Genomic DNA, 15,267 nt, shown 5'->3' on the forward strand with positions numbered 1-15,267 from the left:
CCCAGGACCACAGAAAAACTCTCGTCTTCTCCGGAATCGACGAGGGCGGAGAGGTGTAATGAGTGGTTCCGCCACGAGAGTGTGGCCTTGAGCAAGGTACGGGAGTAAGCATAATTGGGAACGCAACTCGATCGGTAAACTCCCATTACGACCGAGCCGTTCCGTTTCCCGGACGCAGAGGACAGTGGAGGCGGATATGACCCATCCTCCCGCAATACATGCAGGAACCTGACCGAAGCCGCTGGTCGCGCTCCTACGCGGTTAGATGTGCGCGCCCCAAATGCATGGGCTCAGGCTCGGGAAGACTCAGAGACTCTCTGAAGGTATCGTAATCCGCGGCGGAGGTCTCGCTGTCGTGGGCTGGAAGGGGGCGGATGACGGGATCCGGACAGCACTCTCCCTCCTTCGCTCCCGAATGCGATTGTCTAATTGCATGGCAAGAGTTATGAGCGCCTCTAAATCGGACGGCTCGTCCCGCAACGCAATCTCATCCCGTTGGTGATTGGCCAGAGATCGCTGAAAAACGTCCCTCAATGCGTCGTCACTCCAACCGCTCTCCGCTGCGTAGATCCGGAAATCTATCACGAGCTCCACCACGCTGCGGGAACCCTGGCGTAAAACCAGAAGACGCTGAGCGGCTTCTCGTCCCCGGACTGGATGGTCGAAAGTCCGCCGCAACGCTGTCGTTAACGCCAGGTAGCTTGATGCCTCGGGACCCTCGCGGTCCATCTCTGCCGAAGCCCAGGTAAGCGCTACCCCCCGAAGGCAGGCGATGAAGTAGGCGATGCGGGAGGTCTCGGTGGCGTAGGTGAGCGGCTGTTGTTGAAAAACCCCTCCCACCTGGACAAGGAAGCCATGACAGGCCCCTGGGTCTCCCCCATATGGTGCCGGGGTTGGAACATAGGGCTCCCGGCGAACGACAGAAGCCTTAGAGGGGGGACCAGCGGGCAGGGTCGAAAATGTCAGCCGGGATTCGAGGGACGACAAGGCAGTGGCAAACCGGCTTAGGCTCGCGGAAACCTCCCTCAGGTTCCGGGAATGTTCTTCCCCGAGGGCGCCCTGGCGGCGTACCTCCAGGGTTAAACCCACAACGCGGGCGGCCAAGGAAGCGACTGCGTCATCTGTGTGGGCTGGGTCCATGTTTTGGCCGGATCGTACTGTTACGGCTCAAGACAGGGTGGATCCAAACGCACGGCACAAATGACCACAGACGAGGACGATAGCAATTGACTGGTTGATTGCTACATGGATGGTTAAAGGTGGTGCAGGTGGTGGCGGTCCACGTCCCGGGAGGCCCGAACCGGGGTTGGAGGAGTCAGCAGGCAGCCGAGCCGACAACCACACCCGACGAAACGGTGCAGATGGAACTCCGGCAGCAGAGCAGGGTTGGAGAATGGACGTGGTGGCGATGACTGGTAGGGAGACAGATGGATTAGGAACGGAGACTGGAACACGAGTAAACGGGAATACAGAGCTCGAAGAATCAAGAGGATACTCAACCGGGTAAGTAGAACTGACGATCCGGCGAAGAATGTTTGGAAGGCTGGGGTAGATATGCTGGGTCCTGATTGGAAATGACTGTCGGGTGCGGGTGATCAGCGTGGCTGGAACAGCTGGAACTGTGCGGCCACGCCCCCGCACATGAAGCACTGAGACATAGACAAACAGGGACAGACAAGACTAACACAGAGTGAACTTGCGGAAGCTAGGATCTGGTGGGAGAGACCGTGACAACATTGTCATAATGTTAACGTTCACTGACTTTTATAACGTTATTTTAACGTTACATCACTTCTCACACACACGCACACACACACACACACACAGCCAAGTTTACTGCCAATTCACACAAAATAAATAAGTTCATACACAACATACCATTTATGACCGCTGATTTTTTCCTTTTTGCCTATTGTTGTTGTTTACGCTGCTGCGTCTGGTCGTACGTCCTGATAACGTCTGTACGTTGTGGTATCCGGGGATGAAGAATGCGCCGGGATTCAGTGAAACACGTGGCAACGGATGGTTTAAGCCGACTTTCGGCGTTTATTTCAATAAACAAAGAGGATAAGGGTGCGCTTGGGTCTCCGTGAGCCTCAAGCCTCTGCAGTCCACGCGTCTCTCTGCCTCTCTCGTCCATGCTTGTCTCTGCCTCTCTTGTAGTGGCTCCGGGCCTTTCTCCTCCCCGCCGCCAGGTGTCCCCCATCCCGCTGATTGGGGGGAAGGACCCGGTGCTCTCCGTCGCCGGCTGGTGGGTGGGGGTGGTACACCCCGTCCTTCACGGTTCCGCGGGCCCGTTCAGGCCGAGGCTTCAGGGGCGGGATGCCACACTCCCCCCCCGTTTGCTCAAGCCCCTGGTCTCCGGGGAACCCGCCCAGACAGGCATCCCGACGTGACAGGGCGTCGGCGTTGGCATGCTCCCGGCCCGGTCGGTGGTCCACCCGGAACCGGAAATCCTGGAGAGCCAGGAACCACCGTGTCACCCGGGCGTTTGTGTTCTTGGCCCCCGCCATCCACTTCAGGGGGGCGTGGTCGGTGACCAAGGTGAACTCCCTCCCCAGGAGGTAGTAGCGCAACTTCTCCAGGCACCATTTAATGGCCAGGGCCTCCTTCTCTACGGTGGAGTAATTGCGCTCGTTGGGGAGGAGCTTCCGGCTGACGTAGGTTATTGGGTGCTCCTCTCCGGCCCGGACCTGGGACAAGACCCCCCCAAGTCCCACCTCCGAGGCGTCTGTGTGAACAATCACAGGGAGGTTAAAGTCAGGTGTGATTAGTACCGGTTCTGAGCACAGAGCCTCCCGGAGCGTCTTGAACGCCCGGTCCGCCGCCTCTGACCAGGTAACCCGGTCTGGTAAGGCCTTACGGGTTAGGTCGTTCATGGGGCTGGCCAGCGTGGCGTACCCGGGAATGAAGCGCTGATAGTAGCCCACCAGCCCCAAGAACGCCTTTACCTGCTTCTTAGTCCCGGGTTGCGGCCAGGCCCGTATGGCGGCTACCTTGCCTTCCTGCGGCCGCACTGTCCCTCTCCCGACCCGGTACCCCAGGTACGTCGTCTCCTCTCTCCCGAGGCGACATTTGGCCGGGTTAGCGGTGAGGCCCGCCTTGCGCAGCTCTCCCAGCACGGCCCTTAGCTGGCGGACGTGGATGTCCCAGCTGGGGCTGTAGATGATGATGTCATCGATGTATGCCGCCGCGTAATCCTGGTGGGGCCTCAGGAGCTGGTCCATCATCCGCTGGAATGTGGCTGGGGCGCCGTGTACCCCGAAGGGGAGGACGGTGTACTGGTACAGTCCCCCCGGGGTGGAGAACGCCGTCTTTTCCCGGGCCGCCCGGGTCAACGGCACCTGCCAGTACCCCTTGGTCAGGTCCAGGGTCGACAGGTACCGTGCCGGACCCAGGCGCTCGATAAGTTCGTCGACCCGGGGCATGGGGTAGGCGTCGAACTCCGATGCCTCGTTCAGCCGCCTGAAGTCATTACAGAACCTAAAGGTTCCATCCGGCTTGGGCACCAGGACCACCGGGCTGCACCAGGCGCTGCGTGACTCCTCTATCACGCCGAGCTGCAGCATTCGGCGCACCTCGGCCCGTATGGCCTCCCTCCGGGCCTCTGGGATCCTGTAGGGCGGAACCCTTACCCTTATGCCTGGTGCCGTCCGGATGTCGTGGTGGGTGGCGGCAGTCCTCCCCGGCAGGTCGGAGAACACGTCCCGATGCTGGAGGACGATCTCGTCCAGGTCGTGTCTCTGGGCCGGGCTGAGGTCCTCCCCCACCGGGACCTCCGGGATCTCCTGCCGGGCCGCCAGGGACAAGGGAGCGGGGTCGGCGGGTGTCGGCTCCCCACCCCTCCACTGCTTCAGGAGATTGATATGATATAGCTGCGTCGGCTTCCGCCTCCCTGGCTGGCGGACCCGGTAGTTCACCTCGCCCACGCGTTCCACCACCTCGTAGGGTCCCTGCCACTTTGCCAGGAACCGGCACTCCGCCGTGGGGACCAGGACCAGGACCAGTTCCCCTGGCTGAAAGGTCCTCAGCTGGGCTCCTCGATTGTAGACCCTCGCCTGGGCCTGCTGCGCTTGCTGGAGGTGCCTCCGGACGATGGGCCACACCCGGGCCATGCGGTCACGCACCTGCTCCACGTGGTCCACGGTGGTGCGGTGGGGGGACGGCTGGCTCTCCCAGGCCTCCTTGGCGATGTCCAGGATCCCGCGGGGCCTCCGCCCGTACAGCAGCTCGAAGGGGGAGAACCCGGTGGACGCCTGGGGGACCTCCCGTACCGCGAACAGTACGTGGGGTAGTAGTTGGTCCCAATTTTTCCCGTCGGCCTGCATGGTCTTCTTAAGCATCTGCTTAAGGGTCTTGTTAAACCGCTCGACCAGGCCGTCCGTCTGGGGGTGGTACACCGAGGTCCGGAGCTGCTTCACCTGCAGGAGCCTGAGGACCTCCTTCATCACCCGTGACATGAAGCACGACCCCTGATCGGTGAGCACCTCCTTTGCTATCCCCACCCGGCTGAAGAGGAGCATAAGTTCACGGGCGACCGCCTTGGTGGTGGCGGCGCGCAGGGGAAGGGCCTCGGGGTACCGGGTGGCGTAGTCAACTAGCACCAGGATATAGCGGTGGCCCCGGCTGGTCTTGGGAAGGGGGCCCACGATGTCTAAGGCCAAACGCTCGAAGGGGGTCTCGATGATGGGCATGGGAATGAGGGGGTGTCTAGCGATGGCCCGGGGGGCTACCCGCTGGCACTCGGGGCATCCCTGGCAGTGGCGCTCAACATCCCGCTTGACCCCCGGCCAATAGAACCTGGCTAGGACCCGCTCCCGGGTCTTGTCCATGCCCAGGTGGGCCCCCAGGAGGTGGGTGTGGGCCATAAAAAGCACTTTACTGACGTAGGAACGGGGCACCACTAGCTGTTCCCTCACTCCCCCCTCCCCGGAGGCTACTCGATACAACAGACCCCCCCTGGTGCTGAAGTGCGGGTGTGGTGTGTGACTCACCGAGTCTCGGGCCTGCCCGTCATGAACCAGGACGTGGCTCCAGGCGTGCTTGAGGGCCTCATCCTGGAGCTGTGCGGTGGCGAACTGGCCGGGTCGGGACGAGCCTTCCCCCCCCTCTGGTAAGAAGTCCGAGAACTCAGTAAGGGGGGAGCTCTCCGGGTCTTCCGGTGGGTCTGGTTGCTCGGAGGCTGTGAGGGTCTCCGGGGTGTCGGGGGTAGGTTCCGGTGTCTCGCTCCGGACGGGTCCTCTCGCCGTGCGCGCCGGGGTCCCCGGTGGGGAAGGTCCGTTCCCCTCCGATCCCTCGTCCTCCGCCGTCAGCTCCCCCGGGGACGATGGGCGCCGGGTGGCCCCGTAGGCCTGCCGAACCCCCCGCGCCCCTCTGCGGGGAGGGCCTCTCCAGCTCCGTAGCTCCCGCGTCGGGTCCCACAGCCGGTGGAAAATCGGGCAGTCCCTTCCGATTAACACGGGGACCGGTAGGTGGGGGACAATCCCCGCCCGGATCGTGAATACCCCGTGGGTGGTGCGGACTACCACGTGGCATGTGGGGTATGTCCGGATGTCCCCGTGGACGCAGGCCACCTCCATCGGATCCCCGGCCTTCCCGCCCGCCAGGTCGGGGCGAAGGAGGGTAACCGCACTGCCGGTGTCCAAGAGGGCCTGCGTGTCCTGGTTCATTACCCGCGCCGGGATGGTCGGACTCCCAGATGTTCCCTGCGTCCAGCAGGTCGCCAACATGCACGTGTGGTCCGCCCCCGGGTCCGCGTACGCTGACGGCATCGACACATCACGTCCCCTCGGGCAGTAGCGAGCGATGTGGCCGTACTGGCCGCACCCGAAGCAGCGCCGCACCTCCCGGTTCTCCGGTACTCCGCTCAGTGGGGTGACGCCGGGAGCCGGGTTGCCGCTGGGGGGCCCCCTCGGGGCTTGGCCGGTCACGGCGCGCCGTGGGGCTGGGGCGGACCCGGCGTTCAGGAGCTGGGCCACCTGCCAGTTCTCCAGCTGGAGGACCAGGTCGTCCACGGTGGCAGGGTGATGGTGGGCCAGCACGCGGCGGGCGTCCGGCGGGAGTCGCCGCAGGGTGTGGTCAATGATCACCCGGTCGATCGGGCTGGGGCCCTCTCCCGCTGTCAGCCACCGCTTCACCAGCCGGCTGTGCTGGGCGATCTGGGTGCGCACAGCTCCCTGCGCGTCAAACCGCCAATCCTGCGCGCGTTGCGCGCGCGCCGCGAGGTTGTGGCCGTAGTAGGCCAGTATGGCCTGTTTGAGCGCCGGGTACTGGCGGGCGACGTCCGCCGGCAGGTCCTGGCTCGCCTGCTGGGCGGGTCCGGTGAGGAACGGCGCCACAATGTGCGCCCACTGCTCCTCTGGCCAGCCTTCCCTCTGTGCGGTCCGCTCGAAGACCTCGAGGTAAGCCTCCACGTCGTCTTCCGGTCCCAGCTTCGTGAGGCGGCTGGTCGGGGCGGCGGTCGGCGCAGCACGGACGGCGTGCTGGGTCAGCCGCAGAACAGCTTCGCGGAGCAGGGCGAGGCTCTCGGTGGTCTCCCGCTGGTGTTGCTGGGCAGCCAGCGCCGCGGCTCCGTCCGGGTTCTGCATGGTGGGGTAGTAGTAGTGGGAACGCTCAAGATGCCTGCATTCTCCACCATATGTGGTATCCGGGGATGAAGAATGCGCCGGGATTCAGTGAAACACGTGGCAACGGATGGTTTAAGCCGACTTTCGGCGTTTATTTCAATAAACAAAGAGGATAAGGGTGCGCTTGGGTCTCCGTGAGCCTCAAGCCTCTGCAGTCCACGCGTCTCTCTGCCTCTCTCGTCCATGCTTGTCTCTGCCTCTCTTGTAGTGGCTCCGGGCCTTTCTCCTCCCCGCCGCCAGGTGTCCCCCATCCCGCTGATTGGGGGGAAGGACCCGGTGCTCTCCGTCGCCGGCTGGTGGGTGGGGGTGGTACACCCCGTCCTTCACGGTTCCGCGGGCCCGTTCAGGCCGAGGCTTCAGGGGCGGGATGCCACAACGTCATACGACGTCTTCTCTGGTGATGCGTTAACTGACTACCGTAATAACTGGTGTTTGAGTCTGCACGCATTTTTCCCCCATTCAGTGTCAAAATCGGGGACATTTCCGGGGATAGCTTTGACCGGGGACAGATCACCGAAAACGGGGACTGTCCCCGGAAATCGGGGACGTCTGGTCACCCTATGTTAAGGCCACAGGTCGATAGTCATTATCACAGGTTGGTTTACTCTTTTTGGGCACAGGGCATATGATGGAAGTCTTCCATACTGAGGGGATAGAGTGATTCGCTAGTGAGCGGTTAAAAAGGTGGCAGTAGACACCAGCAAACTGGTTGCTGCAGGCCTTCAGCAAGCGGCCACAGATCTGGTCTGGCCCTGGTGCTTCATTTGGCCTTATCCTTCTCAACACCAGCTCAACCTCCGCCTGCTGCAGCTCCCGATTTACATAGCCTGGTATCCTAGCAGTGAGCTCCTCTATTAGCTTCTCCCTCTCCTGTGTGTGGTCCAATTTCTCAAACCTGCAGTAGAACTGGTTAAGGTTCTGTGCCATGTCAATGCAGTCTTTTGCCCCGGTGGTGGGAAGAGCTGAGTTATTAATGGGGAGGCCAGCTAGGGTTTTGACACTTTGCCATGCATCTCTTGGCTTACCCTCCAGAAAGAGTTTCTCAACTCTCTTCCTGTATTCCATCTTTGCTGCTTTTAATTGTTTATTCAGTTTATTTTGAATGAGTTTAGACTCCAGAGACTTCCAGAGAAGAATGCAATTTTCTTTTCATTCATTGTTGATTTCAGGGCTTTTGTAATCTAAGGATTGTTGTTAGAAAAAACCTTAACAGTCTTAGTAGGGACAACCATTGCCTCACAGAAAGTTATGTAGTCAGTTACCACATCAGTAGCCTCCTCTAGGCTGTTACCCTGCGTTAGCCCCTCCCACTCAGTGCACTCGAAGCAGGCCTGAAGTGTGTCAATTGCAGCAGAGTCCCACTTTTTCACCTGCTTCTTTATAAAACCCTCCCTTTGAAGCTTTGTGCGTTAAGTGGGGATAAGATGGACAACGTTATGGTCCGCAATACTCAGAGGAGGTTTTCTAAATGCCTTGTATGTGTTCTTTACATTACCATAACAGAGGTCGATTGTTTTATCGCCTCTGGTAGTGCATGTAACATATTGTTGGTAAGTAGGAAGTATTTTATTTAGTCTACAGGCATTAAAATCCAGAGGATGAGAACAGGTGAGTCAGGGGATGCGCATTAAATTTTGTGGACACGCGTGTGACGTTGCCTGACGGAGGAATGTAAACAAGAAATAGGGACAATTGACTAAACTCACAAGGTAAATATTTGGGTCTAAATGACACGGCAAGCAGCTCTGAGTCAGGTGTGGAGCAAGAGTCCTTCACAACAGCAGTTGTGCTCCATTTCTGATTTACGTAGACACACAGCCCGCCCCCGTGCCTTTTCAGGCTACTCACAGTGTCCCGGTCCAGTCTGAGCGGAGTTCCGAATCCATCCATAGAGAGCTCTGAGTCTGCGATGTTATTATCCAACCAGGTCTCGGTGAGACAGATCAGGTTCGCCTGACTGTATGGCCATTGGCAAGCTATGTTCGCATGCAGTTCATCCAACTTATTCCGTAATGAGCGAACATTGGCAAGTACAATGGAGGGGAGCGGTGGGCATTTCGATGTGCCGGAGAGTCGTTTCAGCCTCTGCCTTACTCCTCCTCTCCTTCCCCGCTTCCTTCTCGAAGTATCCCGCCAGCAATCGTGGTTGGGGCTATATCGTCTCAGTTCTCTGCCGTTTCCCAGATTCGGTGCTGAATAATCCAAAGTTCGTAGTAGCAGCAGATCATCTCGGGTGTACTGCAGAATTCCAATTCCGAGCCTCCCAAAAGCCGCGAGTGATCTGGCTATCCAAAGTAGCAGCAGAAGCAGTAGTTGACACTTCCTCATCTTAAAGTTTAATTTTATAAATTTCCGGCAAGCTGGAAGCTCTTTGATCAAACCAGTAATCTAAGTAGGCATACGATGTACCATTCATCACTTCAGCCAACTAGACACAGGGCTAAAACGTAGACAAAAAAACAGAACGCACAACAGGACGCACTAGAGACGCTCTCCACTTGTCGCCATGACAGCGCCAAGAGTTTCCATATATATATATATATATATATATATATATATACTGAGTCATCATGTCAATTTGTGCAAAGAGAACTTGAACACATATATGATATGTGGTCCTGTGGCCGCAACTGTGGGTCTATTTAATGGTATGCAGCAATATATTAACAAACATTGTTTTAGTTTGTTTAAACACACGCACACACGCGCGACAAGCATCACCCGCATTCATTCATCCCTTTAAACATCCACTCGCGGTAAAACAATGTTTTCTCACGATCAAATACTCATCATTCCTAAAAGTTATGGGCTTGTACATGATGTATGTGTCAAGAAAATATGTATTTGCTATACGGTGTTTGCAGATGCATTCTTTTAAAAGTACAACCTCTTACCGCTGTTTCAGCTGTTCTTTCAAAAATAATTTGACCAACGAAATAATTTACCCTAAAACGAGATTTTGTTTTGGAAGGCTGGGATATAGCCTACTTTGCTCGAGTTTATTATTTTTAATATTATTTTAACGATTGGCATAGCCTACTACAGTGTTCATTCATACAGCCCCTATGGAAAAAATTGCTTCCACAATCCACATCATCATCATAATATTTAAATTAGGCTAATCGTTTACTGCCATGGTATGTCAAAATAGCAACACAAACTGCGCTATCCGCTAGTGCACTTAGACCAGGTATTATTCGATCAGTGGTGCTTTTTTGATCAGTAAAATAGCACCATGTATCATCTGCCGGAATACGCCTCTGCTTTTTGCCGACACGCCTCTCAGGGTGCAAGTGTAGTGGCGAGAGTTTGCTGCGGGGGAAAATCTGCTTTGCGCCGGGTGCAAAGTAGCAACGATACTTGCGTCAGTGTAGAAAGTAAATTGCTCTCGGTGCAAGATAGGACCGTGTGTCTTTGAGGAGGCACCAGGACAGACTGAGTGGTTGGTCATTAATGACGCCATTGAAGCCAGCATTGAGGTAAATCACGGTCCCAAGTGACTTATTGCTTTTATAAAACGGTTACTAAAACTGTCACAATAGACTACATAAAACTTTTTTTTAAAAAAAGAAATTGTTCATTCTTCGGCTCAGCCTAATAGTTCCTTAAGACTTTGAGATTGTTGAGATATTAATATCTTTTTTTATTAATGAGTATTTGCTTAGGACATTTTATCTGTCTGTGGTAGCCAGCACGCTGTTCTTTGCTGGGGCGTGCTGGGGAGGATGCATCAAGGCTGGGGAGTCAAACAGACTCAACAAGCTGGTTAGGAAAGCCAGCTCTGTTGTGGGACTTGAGCTGGACAGTCTGGAGGTGGTGGTGGAGAGGAGTATGAGGGACAAATTCAAGTCCATCATGGGCAACCCCTCCCATCCCCTCCATGCTGAGCTGTGGCAGATGGGGAGCACCTTCAGCCACAGGTTGATGTTCCCCAGGTGCAAGACGGAGCGCTTCAGGTGCTCCTTTGTGCCGGCAGCCATTAGGCTGTTCAACAGTGCCTGATGATGATTGTGTTTGTGTATGTCTATGTGTTTGCATATGCATGTGTGTGTGTGTTTAGGTATGCGTATATATGTGTTTATGCATCATCCATCTTGATGTTGGTTCTGTTTGTCTTGTTTTTGTCCCTATTTTAACTATAAGCGTCTACTTATGCATTAGCACTTTGTATTTAATGCATTTATTGCATTGTTATTTTATCCTGTGTCCTTTCACTGCTGCTGGGCTGTTCTGCAACAAACAAATTTCTCCTACGGGGGATTAATAAAGTTGTATCTTATCTTATCTTATCTTAACATCGGATCCAATTTTCAAGATGTTTCTGACTGTTATAATGTTTGATTTGAAGTTCATGGATGGCGTGAAAATTAAATAGCTGCATTAAAAAAGAGCTATGGTTCTGTTTTTTGCGTCCCAAAAAAGTGTATCATATATTTGTTTTTGTATGTATCCGATGGGGAATCTTTTAAGGAGCAATTTTATCATTTTATCTATCTTTATGCTGCATTTTAGCTCTAAAATGCGTAAATCGCTAAAAAAAAATCATCAAAAAAAAATCAATCAAAATATTCATTCATCTGAGCAGCGTTTAGTGTGGTGTTTATAACACTGTATTGAACCCATCCTGTAATTTCTCCTCCGTCTACTGCAGGCCACTGTGTGGCGACATTCCAGGTGGAGGTGATCAACAGTAGCTGCGTTTCTCTACTCTGGAGCCTGCTCAGAAACAGCTCTGTTCCCTTAGCTATGGTAGTCCAGTGGTCAGCACTCAGACCCCAGGACAAAGACCACACCAGCACTGGTGGTGGACCCTGGGCCCGGCTCCCATACACTGAACACTCCCAATACTTAAAGGGTAGGTCCTCATTTGTGTTTTTAGTTTACCTTTATTTAAACAGGAAGTCTCATTGAGATTAGAGAACTTTTTTACAAAAGAGCACTTTATATAGCTGTAAAAAGCAAAAATACATAAACAAACAACACGTCTTTAATACAAATGCATATAAACAGTATAATTCATACCCTATACATGCACATACAATTCATTCAATTCATACATTTTCTTTCAAACAAACTTGATTCAACTACATAGAAATCTTCGACATCAATTTAAACTGCCTGATCAACACTGTTTTTATAGCTGTAGATGACTATATATTGTTAGTTGATTATTTGTAGTGTCAATCGTCACACATCATAGTAAGGATATCATTTTTGTGATTATATTCACAATTGACTGTCCCGATATCATTTCATAGGTGACTTTTCTGACCATGATCAGTACGGCTTCACCTTGTACCCTGTGTTTGCTGATGGAGAAGGAGAGCTTGCATACTCAACAGGTAAACTTTCTTATATTGCTTCAATATTAGCACTGCATTGTCTGCATAACCTCAGAGGGTGTGACCCCTCTACAGCTGCTTAAAGGGGTGATTTCAAGCCACCAGGTGTGACTGTGATTAGCCATTGCAAGCCGTTTGAGAAAAACGTCCTTTCCCTGTGCCCTAGTGACATCACTTGTGGGTGTGCCCACCAAGATCTATAATGGATTGATAGATCAGTCCACCAGCCTACCCAGTGTACGGTGGCAAATGTTGGCACAGGGAAAGGCAGATTTTCATTGCAAGAATGAAATGACTAAAGGTATTTGACTTGCTACATGCTACTGCTCACAGCGCTTCATATGGTGTTTGTTGTTTTCCAGCCGCTAGGGGGGACCCAGCAGCCTACATGTTGCTGATGATCATCACCTTCCTGTGCATCGTTCTGTTTGTCACTCTAGTCCTCTCTCAGAACCAGTAAGAATAACATCTTTCTGTCTATTAAATTGGGATTACAAACCTCATATGCAAGAGAGACCTGGCCAAGACAAGCAGCATAGACATTTCAGACACGGTAACAGCATATAACAAAAAATTAGAGGTAAAGAAAATAGGTTAATTGTTGAATAACATTCAGATTCTACATCAAAACCAGGGGTCAAACATTGACATTCCTGATTGATTCCTGTCATTTAAAATCGATCAGGATATCCATGATGAGGGAGCCCAACATTTAAACGCCATCTTCCACGACTACACAAACACTACTCGGCACAGTGAGCTAAGTATTGTTTTGGGAGCGAAATCTGTAGTTTTAATTTGACAGAATATGTTACGAACAGCAATATGGAAGACGTTTCAACAGGGCTTCATACAGTTATGCTTTTAAGTCATTAAAAAGTCCAAAACATTTCCAGTGTTATACTTGGCTTTAAAGAATTTCCACCCGTTTTAGCTAACTGTTAATGAGTCTATTGGATAAGTGTAAAGCTGTGGCTTCACAGTGCCTGTGTTAACTCCACTGTGTCTGGTTCCCAGGATGAAGAGGTTGGTGTGGAAGGATGTTCCTAACCCATACAACTGTTCCTGGGCCAAAGGGCTGGACTTCCAAAAGGTAGAGGCGAGTCACAGTAGAAAGGACTGTTAAGCTGTGGGTCCGTTTTGGGCACAAAAAAAATATATATATACATATATATATATCTTTTTTCATTGAGCAATTAAAAAAAGCTATTCTATCAATATTTATGACAGATAAACAAATAGAAGTGTACACTTTTTGTGCATCAATGCATTTTCTGTCTGTTGAAAAGGGACCAAGGTTGTGAATCCTGTGAAGCATTTATTAAAACGAAATGAAGCCCACCTTAAGCTGTCCCTCAACACCTTGTGTTGTCCTTCTCTCAAGGTGAACACGATGGACCACTTGTTCCAACTCCCGGGCGTTCTACCGGGTTGGCCTCTCCTTCTGCCCACCGAGAGCTTCTGTGAAGCCGTAATAGTCGACAAGAAAAATACCCCTCCGCCTCCGGCCACCGCCTTGGAGCGAGTCCCAACCATCTTCCTGGCCACGGGCTCCAGCCCCAACTCCATCTTCTCCATCGCCTCCCTGGCTCCAGGCTCAGCCTCTGTGCTGAGTGACCCTCCGTCAGCTGACAGCACCGCGGCAAGTTCATCCCAGTCCTCCGTCAACTATACCACTGTGCTCATCACAGAGCCCCTAGTCCGCCTCAGTTACAACAGCGAAAACGGCGGTGGAAGCGGCAGCTCTAGTGACGAGGGAAACTTCTCGGCCAACAACTCTGACATTTCCGGATCGTTCCGCGGCGGCCTGTGGGAGCTGGAGACCTGCCGTGACGGCGAGACGGGCGATGTGCAGCGCTCCTGCTCCTACAACTCGGTGGAGGAGTTCTCAGTGACATCGGAGCAGGAGGAGGACGGGGGGGTGAAGGAGGACAAGGACCTCTACTACCTGGGGATGGACTACGAGGGGGAGGAGGAAGAGGAGAAGGAGGTGGAGAAGGGAATTGGGGAAGACGGTGAGAGGGAAGTGATGAAGCTTGTTCTGCTTAAGATTGGCGTTTGGAGCAGTGGCGACTGTTCTGTTGGATCCAACGTGTTGCTCAGGTCTTTAGATGAGGACCCAAAGAGGTCTGCAGACTTTGCTCCAGTGTACCTCCCGCAGTTTAAAACTGCACTTTGCACAAGACAACCCAAAAGAGAACCACAGGAGTGCCTGCCCCAATCTGTTAACTATGGCAGTGCCTAACTTAACTTTGCCATAAGCGCTGTGAGTCTAATTTGTGCTGCTATGTTGCACACATTTCCATATTGTGGCTTGTGACATTTATTAGCATTACGCTGCAAATGCAAATTATATTAAGATTTTAAAATTACTACAAATGTAGCTGTTAACTGATAATGCTATTTTTTGGTTTTAAGGGAGAGACATGTAGGCCCAGGCATCTAAAGGCATTTATTTATTTATGAATAGGGCCATTTAGACCCAGATTCTACTGTGCTTTTTCCTGGAATAAAGTACTTATTATTCATAGAAGGGTGAAAAACATATGATGGACGCAAGGTATATATTTTATTGCTTTAAATATTGATGCAATATTGATTGGTGAAGGCCATGAGCACACTTTGTATTTTAGTGACGTAATGGTTTGTTACTGGTTGGACAGGGTGTTGAAACATTGCTGGGATTGGGAGGATTATTCAATGGTCAATTATATCAAAAAAATAAACTAGGCAATGCTGATGGACTAGTAAAGAAAGAAACTGGTGAACTCACCTGGTTGTACTATACACATCCTTTTTGGGCAACGTTGGCTACAAACAATGCCCTCATCTAAACACTCATCCAAGACTATTCTAGGACCATTGTTTCTTAGTAATAAGAGGAAAACAAGAAACCGAAATGAGAAGACCTACTTATTCGTATAGGTAGGTTTGGATTTATATGAATACATTTGGAATGTAAATGGAACCACTGGTATCCTGTCTCAGATGATTGCTCTTTCGCCTTAACGAAATAGACCAATAATGGGTCCTTTCTGAATAGCAACTGTCCTTTTCGTAGCCTTCCCTGACATCGCCAGAGCAATCTGCCAATGTGTATAATGGCAGATTCACAGGGTAGGCGACATTCCGCTCGCGTTGCCACCTGGCCCCGCGGCGTCATGTCGCACTCCCCATTGAAGTGACAGGCGGAGGAGCGCTCCGTGAGGAAACGCCAGGCGATTACTCCTGGTAACCATGGAAACAGTTTCCTTTCACTAGCGTATCCCATTCGTAAAATATTGATTACTTGTCCACGT

General features: G+C 52.7%; 1 protein-coding gene across 5 annotated transcripts in view; it reads left to right on the top strand.

The window, feature by feature from the left end:
• lepr (leptin receptor) overlaps positions 1 to 14,936 on the top strand; it is a 64,443-nt gene extending 49,507 nt beyond the window's left edge. For all 5 annotated transcript variants that reach the window (XM_030372791.1, XM_030372792.1, XM_030372790.1 and 2 more), the window contains 5 exons: positions 11,278 to 11,481; positions 11,885 to 11,968; positions 12,331 to 12,424; positions 12,986 to 13,061; positions 13,353 to 14,936. In XM_030372791.1, the coding sequence (XP_030228651.1) occupies positions 11,278 to 11,481; positions 11,885 to 11,968; positions 12,331 to 12,424; positions 12,986 to 13,061; positions 13,353 to 14,213 (1,319 nt within the window). In that variant the 3' untranslated portion in view covers positions 14,214 to 14,936. The remainder of the gene's footprint in view (positions 1 to 11,277; positions 11,482 to 11,884; positions 11,969 to 12,330; positions 12,425 to 12,985; positions 13,062 to 13,352) is intronic.
• Positions 14,937 to 15,267: the final 331 nt, after the last annotated feature.

Source organism: Gadus morhua, chromosome 12 (assembly GCF_902167405.1).
Source record: "Gadus morhua chromosome 12, gadMor3.0, whole genome shotgun sequence".
NCBI lineage: Eukaryota > Metazoa > Chordata > Actinopteri > Gadiformes > Gadidae > Gadus > Gadus morhua.